The sequence below is a fragment of the Thamnophis elegans genome, chromosome 13 (assembly GCF_009769535.1).
Source record: "Thamnophis elegans isolate rThaEle1 chromosome 13, rThaEle1.pri, whole genome shotgun sequence".
NCBI lineage: Eukaryota > Metazoa > Chordata > Lepidosauria > Squamata > Colubridae > Thamnophis > Thamnophis elegans.
Window position 1 is genome coordinate 39,848,054 of NC_045553.1, and position 24,202 is coordinate 39,872,255.

General features: G+C 43.7%; 1 protein-coding gene across 1 annotated transcript in view; it reads left to right on the plus strand.

Moving 5' to 3' along the window:
- The window catches only part of FLI1 (Fli-1 proto-oncogene, ETS transcription factor), a 42,028-nt gene that overhangs the window by 15,816 nt on the left and 2,010 nt on the right, over positions 1-24,202 (plus strand). Inside the window, exons 4-6 of the mRNA XM_032230069.1 lie at positions 6,252-6,320; positions 20,260-20,325; positions 22,430-22,492. Coding sequence (XP_032085960.1) covers positions 6,252-6,320; positions 20,260-20,325; positions 22,430-22,492 — 198 coding nt within the window. The remainder of the gene's footprint in view (positions 1-6,251; positions 6,321-20,259; positions 20,326-22,429; positions 22,493-24,202) is intronic.

Genomic DNA, 24,202 nt, shown 5'->3' on the forward strand with positions numbered 1-24,202 from the left:
AAAATGAGGACCCAGATTGTTGGGGGCAAGAGGCTGACTCTGTAAAACCACTTAGAGAGGGCTGTAAAGCACTGTAAAGTGGTATATAAGTCTAAGTTCTATTGCTATAGCTACACAAACACACACAAACACACAATTTATATATTTGGTTGGCCTTCCATCCTTCCGAGGTGGGTAAAATGAGGATCCAGTTTGTTGGGTGCAATATGCTGACTCAGTAAACTGCTTTACAGAAGGACTGTAAAGCACTGTAAAGCAGTATATAAGTCTAAATTCTATTGCTATAGCTATACACGTACACACAAGCACATAGAGAGATGCAATTGATTCATCAACTGTAACGGATACAATTAATCGGGTAGACTTTCTGTATGCAGAGCAGATGTATTTCCCTTATGCCCAGCCGCAAAGCAAGAGAAAAAAATATATATCTATACACCCAGATGGGTTCGGGAGGAAGTCTTGTTTTGTTTGGTAAAAGAGGAACAAAAAAACAGAGAAAGGAGAAATGCAAACAGGTTATTTCAGTTCAACTCAAAATCAATTGTCCGTCTGCAACGTTTTCTTCAGTCAGTCTCTCAAATGTATTTTGCTTGTATACTCCACCCTGTCCTTATTCCATGGATGGCTGATTTCACAGCCGCATCATTTCCCTAGCATCACTTAATTGGTGTTTTCTTCTCCCCACCCCAAGGCAACAGCTTGCAAACTTGTGAAGAAGGCTCTCTCTTGGGACTTTTGTTTGAGTGAGATGACATACATCCCATTCAGTGGTGGGTTTCAAAAATTATTCGAACCTACTCTGTGGGTGTGGCCTCCTTTGTGGGAGTGGCTTGCCACCCACGTGACCGGATGGGAGTGGCTTGCGGCCCATGTGACCGGATATGAAGATGCCGACGACACTTGTCAGAACCACCTTAAATTACCTCACACACAGCACTGGCATGCATAAGAATATGATGTAAACTTCTTTTTTAAAAGGCATCTTTGGTTTGCGTTAAAACAACTTCAACACACGCAATGTTCTGATTGCACCACAAACGCAGTAGTCATCCTTACCTTTCACAGAGGCACTGAGTTTTATAAATATGAGCATGATAGTGTAGAATAATCATATCCAAGGACCAGTGATGGGTTTCAAAAACTTTTGGAACCTCTTCTGTAGGTGTGGCCTGCTTTCCGGGTCCACTGGTGGAACCTCTTCTAACCGGTTCAGTAGATTTGATGAACCGGTTCTACTGAATAGGTGTGAACTGGTAGGAACCCACCTCTGATCCCATTGTTCCCTTTGGCTGCCACTGGGATGCCCATATATGTATATATGTATGTATGTATGTATGTATGTATGTATGTATGTATGTATGTATGTATGTATGTATATATGTATAGAGTCTTCTTTTCATTAAAGACTGCCTACTGGCCAAGGAGGCTACCAAAAAAGACTTCTTTCCAAGCAGCTGTTCTTACATCTGCCTAATGATTGTCTGGTTTCTGGATTTCTGGATAATTCCCTTGTGGTGCGATGCCGCCGAAAGGAAATTATTGTTTTTCCCAGGACTGACTTCCTAGGGTTGTTGAATGCTGAGTTGAATGCAGAAGGTGCTCGGGAACTTTGTTCTTTATTTGACTTGTTAGAAAGAATGTTAGAGACATTTCCATCTCAGTAGAAGAGAACATCTGTACCTCAGGGTTGAACTGTGGGATAGCAATAGCAATAGCAGTTAGACTTATATACTGCTTCATAGGGCTTTCAGCCCTCTCTAAGCGGTTTACAGAGTCAGCATATTGCCCCCAACAATCCGGGTCCTCATTTTACCCACCTCGGAAGGATGGAAGGCTGAGTCAACCTTGAGCCGGTGAGATTAGAACCGCTGAACTGCAGATAACAGTCAGCTGAAGTGGCCTGCAGTACTGCACCCTAACCACTGCGCCACCTCAGCTCCTTGGTGCTCTCTGAGCTTGGTTGTTTTTGTGCAGACATTTCATTACCAAACTCGGTAACACCATCAGGGCTGGAAGGGAGTGAGGTTTGCACTCTGTTTATGTACTACTGGCTGGTGGACCAATTTGACATTTTGCTAGCATGGCATAGATAGTAGAAGGCAGGGGTGGGATCCTACCGGTTTAACCACCGGCTTGCTGAGCTTGTAAAAATAAATAAAGTGGAAATTTCAAAAGCAATGTGTGCGTTCAAAAATAAGAACTACTTCTTTTCCTGAGGTTAGGTGGCTATTGGCTATAGTCAACTTTGCATGAGCAAAACTAAGGTAGAAGATCCTTCCTTCCTTCCTTCCTTCCTTCCTCCCTCCCTCCCTCCCTCCCTCCCTTCCACTAGGATTTAGAAATATTAGGACGCAACTGAGAATGGGCCCATTGCCACATCCACATCCCCGAGTCTCTTCTACCTATCTGGAATTAGTAACAAAAATGTCCCCGAATGGGGTGTGACTTCCAGGCATAGCGTGATTGATCGATTGTGGCATTGCTGTGCTCAGATTTGAAAGCTTGCTCAATAAAGATTCCAGATCTGGGTTTTCCGTTGACTTGGTACTTGGCAAGTTTTGCTGTGTCTGGTTTTCCCTTCCCCCTCCGCTACCCCAATTTGTCTCCTCTTGTCTCTTTCTTTTCAACCTCTTAATAGGAAACACATTTTTCCTCTCCGGTTCGGGTGTTCCCACCAGAAATGTCAGACCGTTGGGCAAAGGTGAGAACTTGAACCAATAAACTCAGGGGCAACTTTTCCCTTCTCAGCAAAAGTAGAGCCTGTTTTATTTGTCTGTTCCTTGATGTGGTTATTTCCTCCCTTTTTTTCCCCTCCCTTTTCTGTCGTGCCTACCTTCCTCTTCCCGTCCTCATCCGATGTGTCGGTCCACATTTTAGCTGCAAAAGGCAGCTTGTTTAATCTCTGGAAAGCTTTCGGACTTTGCCAGGGGGACTGGCGTTTGTCATGCTGAGCACTGGGAAGGAGGATCTGTCTCGAATTTGCCAGAAAATGTGTCAGCCATAAATTTGCTTTCTCACTGTTATTTGAGAACCAAAAAATAATAATGTGCGAAATTCCCAGGATATAGGTTTAGAAAGCCACTATAGACATCACCCTTCTATTTTGCCCAGTTTCATACAGACCTCTTGTGATGCCGACTGGGTTTCGTGCCCAGATTCCTGCACCACCTGGCATAACTAAAAGAAATATCTTATAGTTATAAACAACAGTTAGTGGAATTAGGTAGGTCTAGTTTAATGAAAAGAAGGACTAGGGGAGACATGATAGCAGAGTCCCAATATCTCAGGGGCTGCCACAGAGAAGAGGGAGTCAAACTATTCTCCAAAGCACCTGAGGGCAGGACAAGAAGCAATGGGTGGAAACTAATCAAGGAGAGAAGCAACCTAGAACTAAGGAGAAATTTCCTGGCAGCGAGACCAATTAATCAGTGGAACAGAAGTTGCCTCCAGAAGTTGTGAATGCTCCAACACTGGACCTTTTTAAGGAGAGATTGGACAACCATTTGTGCAAAAAGGTATAGGATTTCCTGCCTGAACAGGTTGGACTAGAAGACCTTCGAGGTGCCTTCCAACTCTGTTATAGCAATAGGAATTAGACACAGTATAAACCGCTTAACAGTGCTTTACAGCCCTCTCTAAGCAGTTTACAGAATCAGCATCTTTCCCACAACTATCTGTTTACTCATTTTATCAACCTCAGAAGAATGCAGTGGTGGGTTTCAAAAATTGCTCGAACCTACTCTGTGGGTGTGGCCTCCTTTGTGGGAGTGGCTTGCCACCCATGTGACCGGATGGGAGTGGCTTTCCGCCCATGTGACCGGATATGAAGATGCCAATGACACTTGTCAGAACCACCTTAAACTACCTCACACACAGCACTGGCATGCATGAGAATATGATGTAAACTTGTTTTTTAAGAGGCATCTTTGGTTTGCGTTAAAACAACTTCAACACACGCAATGTTCTGATTGCACCACAAACGCAGTAGGCATCCTTACCTTTCACAGAGGCACTGAGTTTTATAATTATGAGCATGATAGTGTAGAATAATCATATCCAAGGACCAATGGTGAGTTTCAAAAAAATTTGGAACCTCTTCTGTAGGTGTGGCCTGCTTTCCGGGTCCACTGGTGGAACCTCTTCTAACCGGTTCGGTAGATTTGACGAACCGGTTCTACTGAATAGGTGCGAACTGGTAAGAACCCACCTCTGGAAGAATGGATGGATGAGTCAACCTTGAGCTGGTGAGAATCGAACTGCTGAACTGCTGGCAACTGGCAGTGAGCAAAATTAGCCCGCAATACTGCATTCTAACCACTGCGCCCCCAGGGCCCTTTATTCTGGTATTCTTTTAAATAAACAGACCATTGTATATGGACAGGCAAACACCAGCCCTTTAATATAATCTTTATTTATATGAATGCTTTTGTGCCTCTCTCAAATCTCATCGGGATCCTTCATGTTGCTCCAGCCCAACGTTTTCTTTGGAAAATTGCCCTCGTGCCCAAGAATTAATTTTAGGAATTTTAGAGAGCTTCTGAAAGGAGGTGAGAGTCAGAGCAAATTTATTACAGACTACCAGGAAATGGGTGTTTTGTACCTGATCAAGCTTCCCGGGAAGTGTTTTATATTTGTGATGTGCTTTCAAAATTGCCTATCCTTGTTATTGACCATGGGAATCTTATTGTTGTTTCCTTTACCCCTAGAAGTAAAAAAGGATAGGGAACATTTTCTAAGCTCTGGATCATGTAAATAATATGAACAATCAAGGTACTGATGTTTTAAGGTGGCCTGAATTCCATTTGATATGTTTTAATGGTGGATTCATAGCCTATTTACCTGTTTTCAAAAGTCCCATGGTTGAAGCGGGGAATTTGAGAAGATGTCAGGCTTTCAACAGTGGCTTTCCATAATCAAAGAGATTCTCCTTTTATATAGTGGCATTCATCTTAATGAACTTCCAATTTGCAGTGCTACAGAGGAAGAAGAAGTATGTTCATGTACACATTTAGAAGACTATGAGCGTCCCTAACTACCTCATCTTCTAGAATTTGTTCTATTGAGTTTCATCTGGAATGGAAAGGACATATAAACTAATCAAGGAGAGAAGCAACCTAGAACTAAGGAGAAATTTCTTGATAGTTAGAACAATTCATCAGTGGGACAACTTGCTTTCAGAAATTGGGGGTTCTCCATCACTGGAGGTTCCTTAGAAAAGATTGGACAACCATTTGTCTGAAGTGGTGTAGGGTTTCCTGCTTAAGCAGGGGGTTATACAATACGATACGATACGATACGATACGATACGATACGATACGATACGATACAATACAATACAACACAACACAACACAACACAACACAACACAATACAATAGCAGAGTTGGAAGGGACCTTGGAGGTCTTCTAGTCCAAAACCCTGCTTAGGCAGGAAACCCTATATCTTTTCAGACAAATTGCTATCCAATTGCTTTATCTTCTTAAAGACTTCCAGTGTTGGGGCATTCACAAATTCTGGAGGCAAGCTGTTCCACTGATTAATTGTTCTCACTGTCAGGAAATTTCTCCTCAGTTCTAAGTTGCTTCTCTCCTTGATTAGTTTCTACTCATTGCTTCTTGTTCTACCCTCAGGTGCCTTGGAAAATAGTTTGACTCCCTCTTCTTTGTGGCAACCCCTGAGATTCTAGATTCTAGATTCTAGTCTTCTAGTGTTGGACTGGAAGACCTCCAAGGTCCCTTCCAATTCTGTTATTCTATTCTATATTATGTCTTCAGTTCCACAAAATACATAAAATGGTCAACTCATGACCGTGTTTAATGACCATTTGAACTTACAATGGACTTTAAAGAGGCTACTTATGACCCATTTTAGATGTTACAACTTCTGCCACCATCAGATGATAGATCTCACACGGTGGGCTGAAATCATGGGGTAGAGGCAGTTTTGCAAGGTCTTATGCCATTAAAAAAAATACAGGTGTAATTAGCTCCTTGAATTACATTTGGACGGTTATTGGTAACCAGGACAGTTTTCTTAAGAGAGGTTTTACATGCGTGTATTAAAAAGCAACCATAATTTCTTCCATTGATGTCCTCTGGACCAGTCGCAGCAACTGAGTGGTCTATAGAACACATTGCAATAATCAACATGTGAAGAGACCAAAGCATGAGTGGCCTTGGAGAAAGACTCTTGGTCCAAGGAAGGATGCAATTTCTGCAGCCTAAATTCATTCTGGTTGTTCTTCACAGGTAGCTCCTTGCTGTCTTACAACACACCTGCCCACACAGATCCACCACCTCGTGTCAATACCAAAGAAGGTGAGTTCTTGATATTCGTTCATAGTCATCATGGTTTGCCTTTAATGAACAGTGGCTTGATTTAGGGAATAATACCAAGGAAAGGGATTCAAAGTAGCTGTGAGTAAAATCCAAATGCCCCAAAGAAGGAAAGAAGGATTCCATCATGGGAAAGACGCAGGGGTGGGTTTCTCGCCCTGTTCCAACCGGTTCGGTATGGTATGGTTGCTAGAAGGCTTCAGTTCAGCCTCAGCGGAGGATGCTGTCAGAGTCTACCCTGCCCCTCGAGCCATCTGCTTCAGAGACAGAAACGCACGTGTGCGCCCAGGCACTGAGGATCAAGGCTGCTTGTTGCAGGTGCTGCTTTTGTTTCCAAAAGCAATTGCCCACTTGAGTAGCCGGCTCCCTCCAGCTAGCCCTCTTGCCACTTAGAGCAGCCCCAGATTTCAGAAGCAGGAAGGGTGTGGGGGGGATGCGGAGGGAAACAAGGAACGGTTCCTGTGCAACTGCCTCTCCTGTTGAATAGTTTTCCCTTTAAATAACCCCAAAGGGCTGTTTTTGAACAAAGCAAAAAGCACAGCGCTTCAGTTGGCCAGCGGTTACAGGCACTGCCCGGCGAGCTGCCCCTGAGTGCTTGGCTCTCGTGCTTTCTGGAGCTGGGCAGGTGCAGGACGGGAAGCCGAGGGAGAAAGAAAGCTCATCAGATAAAGATAATACTTCTGGCTTTGGCTGTTTTTCATGCAGTGCTTTCCAGGACACTCCATTCATTTTGTCACTCCGACAAAAGCGAATATAGCTTTTCTTCTCCTCCTTTTGAAATGTCCAATCAAAACAATGAAAATCATGATAGGAAAATAAAATGCCACACTGCCTAGCTTGCAACAGAATGCTAAGTCTTTTCTTTCACCTTCGCTTTCTCCTTCTTCTTCTTTTCCTTCTTCTATCCCTCCCTTCCTCCCTTCTTCTTCTCCTATCCCTCCCTTCCCCATCTTCTCCCTCTCCCTCTCCCTCTCCTTCTCTTCTCCTTCTCTTTCTCCTTGCCCCTCTCCTTCTCTTTCTCCTTCTCCTCCCTCCCTCTTTTCCCCTATTCCCAATTTTCTCCTCCTCTAGTCCTTACTTCCTTCCTTTCTTCCTTTCTTCCTTTCTTCCTTTCTTCCCTCCTTCCTTCCTTCCTTCCTTCCTCCCTTCCCATTATTAAATGCAGTAGATTATGCACTACTGCCATAGAGTAAAATATTCCAGATTTCTACACCTCTAATAAAAAGGTAATCGGAAAATGAGTTTCCTATAGAATTAGAAAGGAATAATTTTTCAAAAGTGCTGTTTAAAAAAAATTGCTTCCCTCTCTCATACACGTATATGTTTACAGTACTTAAATTAATTAAGTATTGCTATCTTCTTTCTTCCATACACCCATAAGCACCTGTGTTAAATCAAAAGTAGAATAACATTAAAACAAGAAGAACTTGGTATTCTGCTCTGCAACCAAGACTTCCACAGCTTAGCAAATTGGGACCTTCTATTTGCTCAACATGCCAAGTTCACATTTTCCCCAATCTAGTTATTTTTCTATTCTGCATCATTATTGTTTTGCATTATGCATGTTAATGAGTTTGCCGAAGGGCCAGGGAGCTGTGGTTCTTGGACAACCTAGAAATATAATAAGGAAAAGGAAAATTCTGAAGATGACAAACAGCAAGGACTGTGCCAGCGCAGGCTCTGTGCAACATGCATGAAAAAATGGGCCTCAGCTATCACTTTCCCCCAAATTAGGTAAAGGTTCCCCTTGCACATATGTGCTAGTCGTTCCCGACTCTAGGGAGCAGTGCTGATCTCCGTTTCAAAGCTGAAGAGCCAGTGTTGTCTGAAGACGTCTCCGTGGTCATGTGACCACGCCGAAGGCGCACGGAACCCTGTTCCCTTCCCACCAAAGGTGGTCCCTATTTTTCTACTTGCATTTTTACATGCTTTTGAACTGCTAGGTTGGCAGAAGCTGGGACAAGTAACGGGAGCTCATTCCATTATGCAACGCCAGGGATTCAAACTGCCAAAATGCTGACTTTCTGGTTGACAAGTTCAGTGTCTTAGCCTCTGAGCCACCACATCCCTGCTTAATTCCCCAAATTAAGACTGCCATAATCCTGGGGAAAAACTCTAGAAAGTATAGGTGGCATGCATTGATGTAGATGTAGATATACTGTATATCTCTTCCTGGCTGGCTCAGTTATTAATCGGCATTCACAGTTAGTACTCTACTCACTGAACAGCCCAAAACTTGGCCTTAGTCCTAACAGCTGTGGTTTTACTCAGAGACATGCTAGGAAAGTCTCTGCCTGCCCTCACATTAATCTGAGTTGAAGTTCCTGCAACAGGTTCCATTGGAATCAAGCCCAATCTCCTTGGACATTGGCCATGATTCCACGCCAACAACTGCCCTTCTGTTTTCCAGAGTAGGGCACCTTGGTCCAAATTGTCTTCATCTGTTTTGGAGACCTGGATTGTTCTAATGAGAATCATCCAGTTTTCTTTGGCTGAGAAACAATTTTCTCCTAAACTAAAAGAGGCTTCGCAGGCGCTGAGTAGAATGGCTGGAGCCTCACTGCTTAGTTGGCTTTAATGGGGATGAGTCTGCTTCAGTTTTCCGAGTTTGATGACGGTATTGCAGACTTTGAAATCATATAGCTGAGATGGCGAACCTATGACACAGGTTCCCGAAGTGGCATGCAAAGCCATGTCGCCTGGCATGCGCTGCATCGCCCGTTCCTCCTCTGGGTTTCCGGCACACATGGTCGCATGACAATAAGCTGGCCTTCACATGTGTAGCAGTGCCGAAAAAAGGAAGAGCTGATCTTCCAGTTTCTGGCATGTGCATGTACACTGGCCAGCTGATTGTTGCATGTGCATATGCGCCAGAAACCAGAAGTTCATTTCCCGGTGCGCACATGCCCCCTTGGCAGCTTCTCTTCTGGATTGCGCCCCCCACAAGCATGCACAATGTGTGTGCACGCTCCCTCCCTTTTTGGCAGAGATTCAGGAGGTGAGGCGTCCCTAAGAACATGCTTGGTGTTGGTAGAACTATGATTTAGTGTAGCAATGAGAAACATTTTGCATCCAAGGGTCCTTGGTGCTCTCTGAGCTCGGTTGTTTTCTTGCACATATTACATTACCCAACTAGGTAACATCATCAGTGCTAAGGAGTGGGGTTTGTTCTCAATCTCTATTGATTAGGGGTGACATGATAGCAGAGTTCCAATATTTCAGGGGTTGCTACAAAGAAGAGAGAGTCAAGCTATTCTTCAAAGCACCTGAAGGCAGGAGAAGAAGCAATGGATTGAATGGAAACTAATCAAGGAGAGAAGCAACTTAGAACTAAGGAAAAATTTCCTGACAGTGAGAACAATTAATCAGTGGGTGACAATTGGCCTCCAGAAGTCGTGGAAGCCCCAACACTGGAAGTTTTTAAGAAGAGATTGGACAACCATTTGTCTGAAATGGTATAGGATTTCTTGCCTGAGCAGGGGGTTGGATTAGAAGACCTCCAAGGTCACTTCCAATTCTGTTGTCCCAAAGGTCTTTTTCAAGAGGCAACTGGACTTTCTGGTTTTTCTTTGAAGACCTTTCACTTCTCATCCAAGAAGCTTCTTCAACTCTGAAGCTTCTTGAATGAGAAGTGAGACATCTTCAAAGGAAAAGCAGAAAGCCCTGTTGAAAAGCACCTTTGGGACAACCATGACCTGGATGACTGAAAATCTCCATTGGCTTCCAACATGGTCATTCTATTATCTAGTGGCTTGCTCTGTTGGTCTTGGTCTTGGTCTTGAAAGTTCTTCAGTTGGGCTGTTTACTGTTAGCTTGTTTGGCCATTAACCATAGCTAAAACAGTAAGCAGAGAACTACTTCAAGACTACTCTCAACAACACGGATAGTACAAGCCACTAGAATATAGACTGAGAGCAAACGCCACTCCCTACTAGCACTGACGATGCTAACCTAGTTTGAGTAATGAAATGTCTGCAAGAAAACAAGAAAGCTCAGAGAGCACCAAAGATTCCTCATGTCAACCCCGAGAGCTACAAATATGCTGATGTCCTTTTCTTAAGGTTTCAAGGCCATCAGAGGCCTTCGAGGAAGGAGAAAGGTTTGTATCATACAGATGGGCCAAACCATAAGGCTCAACTTCTTTCTCTGTTTTTTTACAGGGCAAGATCTTTGCTGTTTTTCTTTTAAAGCGATAAACATATTCAGGGCTTATTCTGTAGTTTTTGCATTTCCTATCCCACCATGGCAGGAAATCTTTACAACCACAGATTGCAGTTACAGTGACAGCCCCCAAGTGCCCCCATGCTTCAAGTTACCCAACGTTTTATCATGCCCTTTTACGAATAGTGTTCTGCAACAATGTGAATGATCTAACACCTGGCATTCTGGTTAACGATTCCGGTGCTGGGTGGTTCGATAAATTGATGTCCTATATCATTTCCAACCTTTGCATTCTAAGATTCCACGCTGTGTGTTTTATGCCAAGGTACTTTTGAAGAGAAAATTGATGATTTTGTGCTTTGTGCAAGGCTCAGAGAGTTTTCTGCCTATCTTCTATTGGTTAGATGTTGAAGAAGATAAAGCCTTGACTGTCATAGTTTAATGAATAATGCTTTTGTTCTTATTTCTAACTTATTCCACCAACCAATGTGTAGAAAATGGAAATTAAATGCCTTCATGTTTAGTTTAGGAAGAACCATTCCCGGAACCATTTGTTCATTTGGAAAAAAAAATAGGTTCCAATAATAAAGTACAAATAAAACCAAAAGTAAACTGGGTGAAACCAGGCTCAATAGCAGTGAGTGTGAAAGGGATCTTGGAGTCTTAGTGGACAACCAGCTGCATATGAGCCAACAGTGTGCAGTGGTAGCCAAAAAAACCAATGCAATCTTAAATTGCATTAACAGAGGGATGCAATCAAGATCAAGTGAGGTACTACTACCACTCTATAAAGCCTCACCTAGAGTACTGTATCCAGTTTTGGTCACCACACTATAAAAAAGATGTTGAGATTCTAGAAAAAGTGCAGAGAAGAGCAACCAGGATGATTTGGGGACTGGAAACTAAAACATACGATGAACGGTTTCAGGAACTGGGCATGGCTAGTCTAGTGGAGAGAAGGACCAGGGGAGACATGATAGCAGTCTTCCAATATTTGAGGGGCTGCCACAGAGAGGAAGGGGGTCAAGCTATTTTCCAAAGGCCAGACAAGGAATAATGGATGGAAACTGACCAAAGAGAGATTCAACCTAGAAATAAGGAAAAAAATTCTGACAGTGAGAACAATCAACCCGTGGAACAGAAGTTGCCTTCGGAAGTTGTGGGAGCGTCATGACTTGAGACTTTCAAGAAGAGATTGGATTGCCATTTGTCAGAAATGGTGTAGAGTCTCCTGCTTGAGCAGGAGGTTGGACTAGATGACCTATAAGGTTCCTCCCAACTCTGTTAATCTGCTAATACATTGTGTATTTAAAATTTAGGCCCCCTGATCAGAAAGAATGTCTACTGTATGTTAAAGTACATACATGTCCTTACATGTTTCCAGGGCGCTAAAATATGCATCTTCATTTTCTTCTAATAACAATATGGCCTGCCTCTGTTTTATAATATTTTTGCAAGGAAAAGAAATCGCACACCAACTGGGGTTCCCTCCCCCCCTTTTTTTCCCCCTTTCTGCTTGTTTTTATTATGATTCTGCAGTCCAAAATGGGAGTTTATGATTCCAGGAAAGACAGTAGCTTGCTCTTATGGATTCTTTAAAAAATGTTTTCCTTTGAAATTCCGGACTTAATGTTGTGTCTGCTTTCCTGCTGACCCTCTTCAGAGGTGGCCGTATGTTTTCTCACTCCCCCTTCGCCTCCCAAAAAAAAGAGAACTTTTTTTTTTTAAAGAAGAAAAAAAAAGGTTCTGTTATAACAAAGATTCCTTGTCTGTGAGCTGCAGCAGGCAGGAAGCCCGTACTCACAAGGGGATGACAACCAACCAGTGTTGTCCTAGCACCAGGCTCCAGTTCTCCGAATTGAACCTGACAGCATGTCTGGGCCACTTTCTAAGTCACCATTATGTTTCCTTTTCCCCTAGCAAAATAAGGGGGCTTCCCCATCCACCCACGACCTCTGCTTTATTGCACATGTGCGGAGTTATGAGCTGCCTATTAAGTTTGCTCCTTCCAGAAGGTCTGAAGAGGAAGTGGAGCAGTTTCCATATACAGCGATAGCAAAATCTGTCTCCAGATGGTTGGTTTCTTCTCCCCCATAGCGGTTGGGGGCTCTCCTTTGCTATGGGTTGCATTACAGCCGTGCATACGTGCAGCTCAGTGGTGGGTTTCAAAAAATTTTGGAACCTCTTCTGTAGGTGTGTCCTGCTTTCTGGGTCCACTGGTGGAACCTCTTCTAACTGGTTCGGTAGATTTGACGAACCGGTTCTACCGAATAAGCGCGAACTGTACTTGAGAGACCGCCTTCTGCCGATTACCTCCCTTCGACCGATTAGATCGCACAGACTGGGCCTCCTCCGGATTCCATCTGCCAGTCAATGTCGACTGGCGACTACATGGAGGAGAGCCTTTTCTGTTGCAGCTCCGACCCTGTGGAACGATCTCCCCGTTGAGATCCGTACCCTCACCACCATCCAGACCTTCCGCACGGCCCTTAAGACCTGGCTCTCCCAGCAGGCCTGGGGATAAGTTCCTAAATTACCCGCCCGAGTGTTGACTGTTGAATGCAAGTTGTGTTTTATTAATTATTTAGTTTACTCACTGTTTGTCTTTTATTATTGCACCCCCTTCCCTGTGGTTGTAAGCCGCCCTGAGTCCCCTCAGGGAGAAGGGCGGCCTATAAATCTTAATAAATGTCTAAATGTCTAAATGTCTAAACTGGTAGGAACCCACCTCTGATGCAGGGTCCAAGGGTCTCATTCAGGGATCTGTTGATAGCAGGGGTCGCCAACCTTTCGGACCTCAGGGACCACTGAATTCATAATTTTAAATTCTACGGACCACTAATATGATCTGCCTAATGATCAGCTGGGTGGTCGTGGCTAGGTGGTCATGCGACTGGATGTGCGTGGCCAACTCGATGTCACTCACATTGAGGGCAACCTTGCCAGCCTCTACTCGCCCCTCCCCTCCCAGCCATTCCTCGCTCTCCGCCCGGGCTCCTTAGGGCTCCTTAAGGCCCCAACAGGAAATAGTTGTTGGAACTAAGCAGCCGCCATTAGAAAAAGCTTAGTTCAAATTGGGGGAGATTCTCTACAGCAACACAAACATTCATTGCACATATCTGGCCCAGGGGCCATAGTTTGACAACCCCTGATTTAGTGCAATATTAAAAAATGCAAATATTTTTTCTGCAGACCACCAAAATTTTCTTTCGGACCACCAGTGGTCCATAGATCACCAGTTGGTGACTATTGGTTTTATAGCATTCACTTGCAGGCCGAAAGGCCAGCAAAAGTTATTGGGCAACCTTTTTGGGAACTCTGTGCATATTTGGATTATTGACATCCATCCATTGAGGGACGTGTTTACTAAAAGGTTTCTATGATGGACTTGGCTTTTTACAAAAGGATCGTATGCTAGAAGGCTAATCAACCCCTGATACTTCCTGCCATTCCAGCGGGGCTCCAAAACTTTCTTGCAAATTAATGAATCTATGGAATTTAGTTTGTGACAGAATCACAGAATTGGAAGGGACCTTGGTGGTCTTCTAGTCCAACCCCCTGCTCAAGCAGCAGACTTTATACCATTCCAGACAAATGGTTGTCCAATCTCTTCTTTAAAATCTCCAGTGTTGGAGCCTTGACAACTTTTAAAAGCAAGCTGTTTCACTAATTAATTGTCCTGTCGGGAAATTTCTCCTTATTTCTAGGTTGGTTCTCTCCTTGATTAGTTTCAATCCATTGCTTCTCATTCTCCCTTCAGGGGCTTTGGACAATAAGTTGACCCTCTCTTCTTTATGTCTTGTGACTTGCAATGCATAATAGAGCTCATAGCTTAAAACAACATTTTCTAGAGAGTCCCAAAGATGCTTTTTCCAAAAGGCATCTGAACTTTCTTAGTTGTTTCTTTGATGAGTTTTGCTTCTCATCCATCACCATCCTCAGTTCTGAACAAGCTTTCTATTTGTTTGTTTGTTTGTTTGTTTGTTTGTCAAATATGTACAAGATAACAAGATGAATGGAGACAGTAAGACAGGGACGCTAGGCACGCTGGTGCGCTTATGCACACCCCCTTTACGGACCTCTTAGGAATGGGGTGAGGTCCACGGTAGACAGTTTGAGGTTGAAGCTGTGGGGGTTTGAGGATGTCACAACAGAATCAGGTATCAACAGAATCGATTCCAGGCGTTGACCACTCTGTTGCTGAAGTTGTATTTTCTGCAATCTAGTTTGGAGCAATTAACCTTGAGTTTGTATCGATTGTTAGCCTATGTATTGTTGTGGTTGAAGCCGAAGAAGTCATTGACAGGTAGGACATTGTAGCAGAGAATTTTGCATACTATGCTTAGGTCAGACCATTGGTGGTGCAGTTCCAGGTTGCCCAAGCCCAAAATTTCAAACCTGGTGGCATAAGGGATTCTATTGTGAGCAGAGGAGTGGAGGACTCTTCTCGTGAAATACCTCTGGACCGACTCAATTGTGTTAATTTGAGATTTTGAGATTTTAGCTTTATTTGTATGCCGCCCTTTTCCCTGAGGGGACTCAGGGCGGCTCACAATTCAGGGGGAGGGAAGTACAAAACAAGTTATACACATAAAGACAATACATCGTTAAAAAGCACAACAGTCATACTATTCGGGTGGGGTTGAAGTCTTTAGCCCCAGGCCTGTCGGGACAGCCAGGTTTTAAGGGCTACGCGGAAGGTCTGGAGGGTGGTGAGGGTACGAATCTCCACGGGGAGTTCCTTCCACAGGGTCGGAGCAGCCACCGAGAAGGCTCTCCTCCGGGTAGTTGCCAGTCGACATTGACCGGCTGATGGAATTCGGAGGAGGCCTAATCTATGGGATCTTATTGGCCTAGTGGAAGTAATTGGCAGTAGGCGGTCTCTCAAGTACCCAGATATACAGTGTGGGTTCCAGGCAAGCAAACTGTATTCGAGAATTGGTCTGGCAAAAGTTTTGCATGCCCTAGTTAGCAATACAATGTTGCCAGAGAAGAAGCTTCACAAAATTAGGTTAACAACTCTTAATGCCTTTTTGGCAATACTTTTTACAGTGGGCTCTTTTGGATAAGAAGCGAACATTTTCAAAAAAAAAAAAAAAAAATCCGCAAGAAAGTCCAGTTACCTTTTTGAAAAACCACCTTTGGGATAACCATGACCTGGATGATTGAGAATCTCCATAGACATTTTGTAGAGAATGTTGTTGAAATTAAGGATAGCTTTGTTTCACTTCCTAGGCTAAAGCAGGATGAGGGAAGGCCCTCTTGGAACTGCTGAGGATCAAGTCATGAGTGCAGCAGCATTATTATTATTATCCACAGATCAAGCAACTTAAATAAAAGCCAAATCTTTGGATGGTTTGCTTGGCTCAATTTCTCTTGTTGTGTTTCAAGTACAATTGTGCAAGAGTGAAGGGAGGGGAGATTTTCAGTAGTGCTGCTGTACACATTGCATTCATTTGCAGTGGGGGGGGAGATAGCAAGGAAGCAAATTCTTGGCTCATCTGAGCAACTATTGTTGATGCTTTGGAAAGATGCACCAGCAAAGCACATTTTCCAGATGTCCATGTTTTTTTTTTTTTAAAAAAAAAAATCTTAATCCAAAGTATAGCTCCATACAGCAGGCCACCATCATCCATCTGAATGGTATTTTAGGCAGAGCATTGTGTCTTTTCCGTTCAGGGAATCCTCTTCCGTTCAGGGAATCCTCTTCCATTCCATTTCATTTGCACTTACGTTTTCAATGTTATTTCTTGTTCACTCAATGGAACATTGCATTCCATCGTTTCCATAAGGGAAAGGGTAGAATTCGCAGCCACAGATTCTCCTCCAGATGTGGCAACAAGTCAACAGTTTAGATGGTTTTAAAAAGAGCTTCAAGATGTCAGAGGCTACAAAGATTGATGGTTAATTGTTATTTCTGGAATTATAGGCAGCAGATCTTAAATGTCACACCTGAAGGAGCAGGCAATAACATATATATCCATGGATCAGGGTTCTAAAGTAACACTCCCAACGAAAGAAGACTCCGAGGCTTGAAGTTCCTCAGAGTTCCATTTTATTACAGATGTGACATTGGCACATATGGGAAAAGCCGAATCTGAAAGCTTCCAGGTTTTACCCACCCAAAAGAAAGTCCAAATCCCTGCCCAGCACTCACATGTCCATCCCAGGGTCAAAGCACCATCCCAACTGGAGATGCCTCCCAGTCACACCCCTCCAGGTGCAGGGCAAGATGTCCTTGATTCTCTGAGAAAGGAATGTTGTTATGGCTCCATATATCTCCCCAGCTCCATACAGTCCCCCCACTCCCAGTTTTTCAGAGATTAAATGTGGCAGGTCTGAAGATCCAATGCCCAAATTGGCTTCCAGGCCTGACACCATACTTGTGAATATCCGAAGTCACCGGTGTCAAACTTGTGATGTCACATTGCCATCACGTGACGTTTTTCTCCATTCGTAAAGCTGGGGAGGGGGGCATGGCCTGAACATGACCCTGTTTGACACCCCTGTCCTAAATGCAACTGGTTGGCCACTATATCTCTGGAACGTCTCTTCTGTAATATAAAAAAAATCCAGAATACCTACTGTTTTCAAAGGACACTTCAGGTATAAGGTTTTTTTTATTTTTTACTTTCAAGTACACTCACAAATATACATTCTTGCAAATACTATTAACATGTGTCTATTAACTATTAATATTTATTACTATCTTCTTACAAGTGTAGAATACACAGTTGGGGGTCACTTTCTTGCCACCCCATGCCTCCATCTTGTTTTGCAACCACCCTACTCCTTCCTTCTTCTCAACCTCTCTTCTCTCCCTTCTTCTTTCCTCCTCTCCTTCCTCTTTTCTTCTTCCCCTCTCTTTCCCCCACTCCTCCTCCCTCCTTTCCTTCTTACCCTCTCTCCTACTCTTACTTCCCCTCCCTGACTTCCTCTGCCTTGCCCTTTCTTAAGGAAGACGCTCCAGATCCACTGTCTAGAGCAGCGATTCGGAACCTTGACAACTTTAAGATATGTAGACTTCAACTTCCAGAATTTTGGGAAATGGCCTTGTATTCAGTCCAGTCTGTGATTATTTAGTAGACAAATTGTGTTTGTGGTGTGACAGAGAGAGGGGGAGGGAGGGAGGGAGGGAGGAGGTTATATGTGTGCGTACTCAATTGCTAGGTTGGGGATATTCAAAAACCATAAGGTCTGCATGTAGGTAAACATATCAGGACAAAACTTTTAATATCGAATAGAGTTGGAAGGGACCTTGGAGGTCTTCTAGTCCAACCCCCCCTCCTGCTCAAGCAGACGGCCCTTACCTTATCAAGTGGCTGTCCAGTCTCTTCCTAAAAGCCTCCAGTGTTGAAATACCCACAATTTCCTTTTAGACTAGGATAGCTAACTGTTTAGGGAGGAGGGTAATATGACGACAACCAGGAAGAGAGAGAATGAAATGATGAAAAGCACTTCAGAATATATGTTACACAGGCTTAAATTTATTGCAAACAGAGGCCATCTGTATAATTCATGGATCTTTCTTACCGATATGAGAAACAGGATCATAGGATAGAGTTTAGAATAGAATAGAATAGATTAGAAGAGAAGAGAAGAGTTGGAAGGGACCTTGGAGGTCTTCTAGTCAAACCCCCTGCTTAGGCAGGAAACCCTACATCACTTCAGACAAATGGTTATCCAACCTCTTCTTTAAAGCTTTCAGTGTTGGGGCATTCACAATTTCGCTTGATGGACCAAACCAGATGCCAACCTAAAACAGTGTCTCAAAAGACTGTTCACTCCTAAGAAGGACATTAGTAAAGCTTGACTTTGAGTTGATTCCTTTTCCAAGTCCTTTAAGTCAGGTTGAATGGAGTCACAACCAAAGGACTCGCAGTAGAGTTGAACGTGGCTGCTCTCTCTCTTAGTTGACTTTTAAGCTCTCTCTTGTACTTCTTAGGTTGCATTTGTTAGGGGTGATCTTTCTTGCGCATGACCTCAAGTCATGTATTGCTTGGATTGGGTGGCTGTGTATAAAATCAATAAATAAGGAAGAAAGCCCTCAAGGCAAGCTCTGAGGACAATGGCTGCCTTGTACTTCTATTGCTAGCTGGGACATGTTACTTCTGGGACATGTTACTTCTCTGAAAGATCTGTCATCTTACAATCGCCCTTGGCATGGCCTCCATGATTTTGAAAAAGTTTTGTAATAGTTGGAATATGTCATCTGTTTTGTGGTCTATGATGGGTGCAACAATGCCAACTGTTTGTTTTGAAACAAACCATGTCCCTGGTTCATCTGCCTGTTTCACTGGCATCTCCTGCCAGTAGTTAACAGAACAAAACAGAATAACAGAGAGGGAAGGGACCTTGGAGAGAGCCAAGGTGGCACAGTGGTTAAATGCAGCACTGCAGGCTACTTCAAATCTCACCGGCTCAGGGTTGACTCAGCCTTCCATCCTTCCGAGGTGGGTAAAATGAGGACCCGGATTGTTGGGGGCAATATGCTGACTCTGTAAACCGCTTAGAGAGGGCTGAAAGCCCTATGAAGAGGTATATAAGTCTAACTGCTATTGCTATTGCTAGACTAGTCCAAGCCTTTCCTGCTCAGGCAGGAAACTCTTTACTATTCTAGTCAAATGGTTGCTCAAGTTCTTCTTAAAAACCTCCAGTGTTGGAGTACTCACAACCTCTGGAGGCAGGCCATTTCTCCTTAGTTCTAGGTTGGGTTTCTCCTTGAATAGTTTCCCTCCGTTACATCTTGTCTTTTAATTAATTAATTAATTAATTTTTATTTACTTAGCTTGTCAAACGTGTACAAGATAAGAGGTATAAGTATAAACATGGACATGGACAAAAGAAATGAGTCCCCAAAAAATGGGGACAGTAGGACAGGGACGGAAGGAATGCTGCTGTGCTTATGCACGCCTCCTATACACACCTCTTAGGAATGGAGTGAGTTCCACAGTAGACAGTTTAGGGTTGAAGCTGTGAAGGTTAAGGGATGTATCAACGGAGTCAGGTAGAGCATTCCAGGCATTGACCACTCTGTTGCTGAAGTCGTATTTTCTGCAATTTAGTTTGGAGCAGTTTACCTTGAGTTTGTATCGATTGTTTGCCTGTGTATTATTGTGGTTGAAGCTGAAGTAGTCATTGACAGGTAGGATGTTGTAGCAGACAATTTTGTGTACTAAGCTTAGATCCGACCACAGGCGGTGCAGTTCCAAATTGTCCAAGCCCAAAATTTCGAGCCTGGTGGCACAATGGATTCTGTTGTGAGTAGAGAAGTGGAGGACTCTTCTTGTGAAATACCTCTGGACTCGCTCGATTCTATTGATGTCCGATATACAGTGTGGATTCCAGGCAGAGGAACTGTATTCGAGAATTGGTCTGGCAAAGGTTTTGTATGCCCGAGTTCGCATACCGGAGAAGAAGCTTCACAAAATTAGGTCTTCTAATTTATCTTAGATTGTAATAAATTTATTTCAAAATTTATCTTCTAGTTTGTCACATTTGTTCTAGATTCCCAAATCCATCATGAATATTTAACTTCTCTGAAGGGGTTGGCAGCCCCTCATTCTGTATGGCAATCTTCCTCCTTCAACACCTATATCTGAATTCTAGGCTACAACGGCGTATGAAATAGGTTTCTGTAGATTTTCTAACAAAAGTAAAGCCTTTGACTTGTAGGTTGTTCTCAATTGTTGTTAAGCAACAAATGTCATGATTTGCAATTAATCGTTATTCTCTTTTGTTTGCTTTTAATAATGAATAGAGAACTCCTATGATGCTGTTCGAAGATCAGGATGGGGTAACAATCTGAATTCCAGCCACAATAAAAGTGAGTTACTGTGCTATACCTTTTGCCTTGATAGGCTGAGAGATGGTTTTCAGGAGAAGTCATGTTTTAAAGTTTTAACATTTTGTGTAGTTGGCACAGTGGTGGGATTCAAATAATTTAACAACCGGTTCTCTGCCCTAATGACCAGCTGAGTAGGCATGGCTTGGTGGTCATGTGACTGGGTGGTCGTGGCCAACTCAACGTCACTCACATTGATGGTCGCTTCGTCTTAGCTGTTAAAATGTAATAGGGTTAACTGGAAAAGCAGTTTCTATAAGCGAGGACAATAAAGATTAGGCTAGAAACAACACCAGGATGTTTCCTTCCTGTCTTCCTTACAGGATTAGCCCTGTAAAGTGGAAAAAACAAAATGAGATTTCTTCCAATAACTGGTTCTCCAAACTGCTTAGAAAGTTAACAGCCGGTTCTCCCGAATAGGTGCGAACTGGCTGAATCCCACCACTGAGTTTGCATCAATGATTGTCCCAAAGGTGCTTTTTCAGGAGGCAACTGGAGTTTCTTGTTTTTTTTTCCTCTGAAGACGTTTCACTTCTCATCCAAGAAGCTTCTTGGATAAAGAAGTGAAATGAGAGGCTTCTTGGATGAGAAGTGAAATGTCTTCCAAGAAAAAAGGAGAACGTCTAGTTGCCTCCTGAAAAAGTATCTTTGGGACAACCATGTCCTGGATGACTGAGAATCTCTACAGACTTTTATCAATGATTGTGTTCTCATACTATTGTCCACACTAATTTAATCTTCTACACCAGGGGGGTCTCCAACCTTGGCAACTTTAAGACTTGTGGATTCAACTCCCTGAGTTCAGCCAGCTTTGCTCAGTGGCTTTGCTGGCTGAGGAACTCTGGGAGTTGAAGTCCGCAAGTCTTCAAGTTGCCAAGGTTGGAGACCCCTGTTCTACACCAGTATTTCTTAACCACAGCAATTTTGTGGACTTCAACTCCCAGAATTCCTCAGCAAGCATGGAATTCTGGGAGTTGAAGTCCACACATCTTAAGGCTGCCATGGCTGAGAAACAGGGGTCTACACTGGTTTTGATTGGTCAAAATCAAATGGCAATAGAGGTCCTCAGGAGATCTTTCCTTTGGCGGTTCGTGTTTTTTTTTCCCTGGATCTTTTGTGACTTCTCTCAAGAATATAAAAGTTCACTAACGTTTCATAAAGAGAGCCCTGTAATCTCATCTTGTCATGTTGGGAAAAAACTGGAGTCTTTTGTTGTAGTATTTATGTCGCCCTTTTCTCAACATCAGGGGTCAGGACCATCTTAAATGACCTTGAGAATTATAGACTAAGAGCTGCGGTGGTTAGAGTGCAGTACTGCAGGCTACTTCTGCTGACTGCCAGCTGCCTGCAATTTGGCAGTTCAAATTTCGCCAGGCTCAAGGCTGACTCAGCCTGCCATTCTTCCGAGGTGGGTAAAATGAGGACCCAGATTGTTGGGGGCAAGAGGCTGACTCTGTCTAGAGAGGGCTGAGAAGCACTGTAAAGCAGGATGTAAGTCTAAGTGATATTGCTATTGCTTTGCTAACAGTATGACATGATGCTTTGAGAGTTTACTCTCCAACATGGAGCTGTGGTGGCACACTGGTTAGAATGCAGTATTGCAGGCTGACTCTGCTCACTGCCAGGAGTTCGATCCTGACTGCATCAAGGTTGACTCAGCCTTCCATCCTCCTGAAGTCAGTAAAATGAGGACCCAGGTTGCTGGGGGCTCTGTAAACTGCTCAGAGAATGTGGTAAAGCACTATGAAGCGGTATATAAGTCTAGATGCTATTGCTAGTGCTCTTGCTATCCATATACACACATTGGCATAGACACACACACACACACAGTTTTTGCTGTTGCAATTTGGACATTGGAAAGATTCTAGTTTCATTTTGTATGCCAATCGAAGGATCATGGGTGGTTGGGTGGGTGTGTTAGTAAATAGAGGTAATAAGAGTGTGATAAGAGTGTAGCGAACCTCACCCCTTTTTAGAATGGAGGAATAAATGTTGGTGAATTTAAAGGATGTACGTATCATTTTGGTCTCCGCTGTATCCTGCTCCTTCTTTTTCCTAACTTAACATGTCTTCTTTGTTTCTTTAGGTCCTCCTCTAGGAGGGACACAAAATGTAAGCAAAAATGGAGAACAACAAAGACCCCAACCAGGTAATAGTGCTGGAATGCACACACTTCTACTGATTTTAGGGGAGAAAGGTCACTTTGCTATGTGACTATTATCAGTGGTGGGATCCTGGCGATTTAACAACCGGTTCGGTGATCACGTATGTGCAATTTTACCAAAACTTACTTTCTATACTACTTCTTGGTGAGTAACCGAGTTGAGGCTCAGCAATCTGCTCTGCCACCCTAATCAGCTGAGAGGATATAGGGCAGTAAAGGACAAGGACAGGTGGGTGAGCCAACCTGATCATCGGAGCAAACTGGTTCCCTCTCAGCTGATGGTCAGAGCTACTGGTTCACCAGAACCGATCCGAACCGACTGAATCCCACCCCTGACTATTATTTGCATAGAGCAGTTCCCAATTGTTTCTGGTGAAATTTCACTTTGGCTTGGTTCAAGTTTATTACATTCATTTCTATAGGTGTGACAAACAGCTGTGGGTCACTTATTTTCAGGGGGGCTGTAACTTTGAGCGGTCACAAAATGAACTGTTGTAAGTTGAGGATTATCTAGAGCAGGTAGCTACAAAAGATATAACCAAACACTTCTTGAGATTGTTCCTTCTTAGAAAGGAATAATCTCCTCCGTAGATCTACGAAGGGTTGTCTCACTTACTAAGTTTGAGAATCTTTAACACTATAAACCCATGATGGTGAACCTGTGGCACAGGGGGCACACAGAGCCCTCTCTGCTGGCGTGTGAGCCGTTGCACCAGCTCAGCTCCATCATGCATGTGTGCGGGCCTCCCACAATCCAGCTCATGTTCAGGTCTCTGCTGCGCATGTGCAAGGGGCGGGATCCATGCGGGAAATGTGTGCACATGTGCAGGGGTGCACATGTGGGGGTTGCATGTATGTACACAGGGGCGTGGGGGTCTTGTGCGCATGCGGGGTGGAGCACACGCAGGGCATGCACACATGCATGGGGGAAGGGTGCATAGGGGGGGTTGTGTGTGCATTGCATTATGGGTGCGCACCAGGAGTGGGTTCCTGCCAGTTCTAAGCTCTTCTATAGGTTCCACAAATCTACAATGCCGTTTAGAACCGGTTCCAGCTCCCTCCCCCCGTCCGTCCACACATCATCAAGATGAAGAGCGAGAGGAGGAATTCTGGGAGTTGAAGTCCACAAGTCTTAAAGCTGTCAAGTTTGAGCACCCCTGGGTTTTTTTTTCTAAAGGGTTAGGGGTGCAAGGGTCTTCTAACTTGACAGCTTTAACACTTGCGTGCTTCAAATGCCAGAGTTTCTGAGCCAACATTTTGGTTCCTAAGCAGGAGCGTTGTTAAGTGAGTTTCACCACATTTTACAAGTAGGCTATGCCCACCCAGTCACATGACTGCCAAGCCACTCCCACTCGGTCACATGGCCGGCAAGCCACTCCCACAAAGCAGGCCACACCTACAGAAGAGGTTCTAAACAAATTTGAAACCCACCACTGGTGCGCACATGTGCGCTTTTGGCACTTGGCGACCAAAAGGTTAGCTTTAAAGTAGCCACTTTACTGTTATAAACAAACACCATCCCTTAGATCTCAATTGAGAGGACAGGTCTGGGTAGCAGATTCCCACGTTTCTAGTACAGAAACGTTGAGGTTCATTCACTATCATCTCCACTCTGCTTGAGGAATAACAGCACAGGTGCTGATATAGAAAATGGGAGTAACACTATATTCAAGCTAGAAATGCATTGATGGCTTG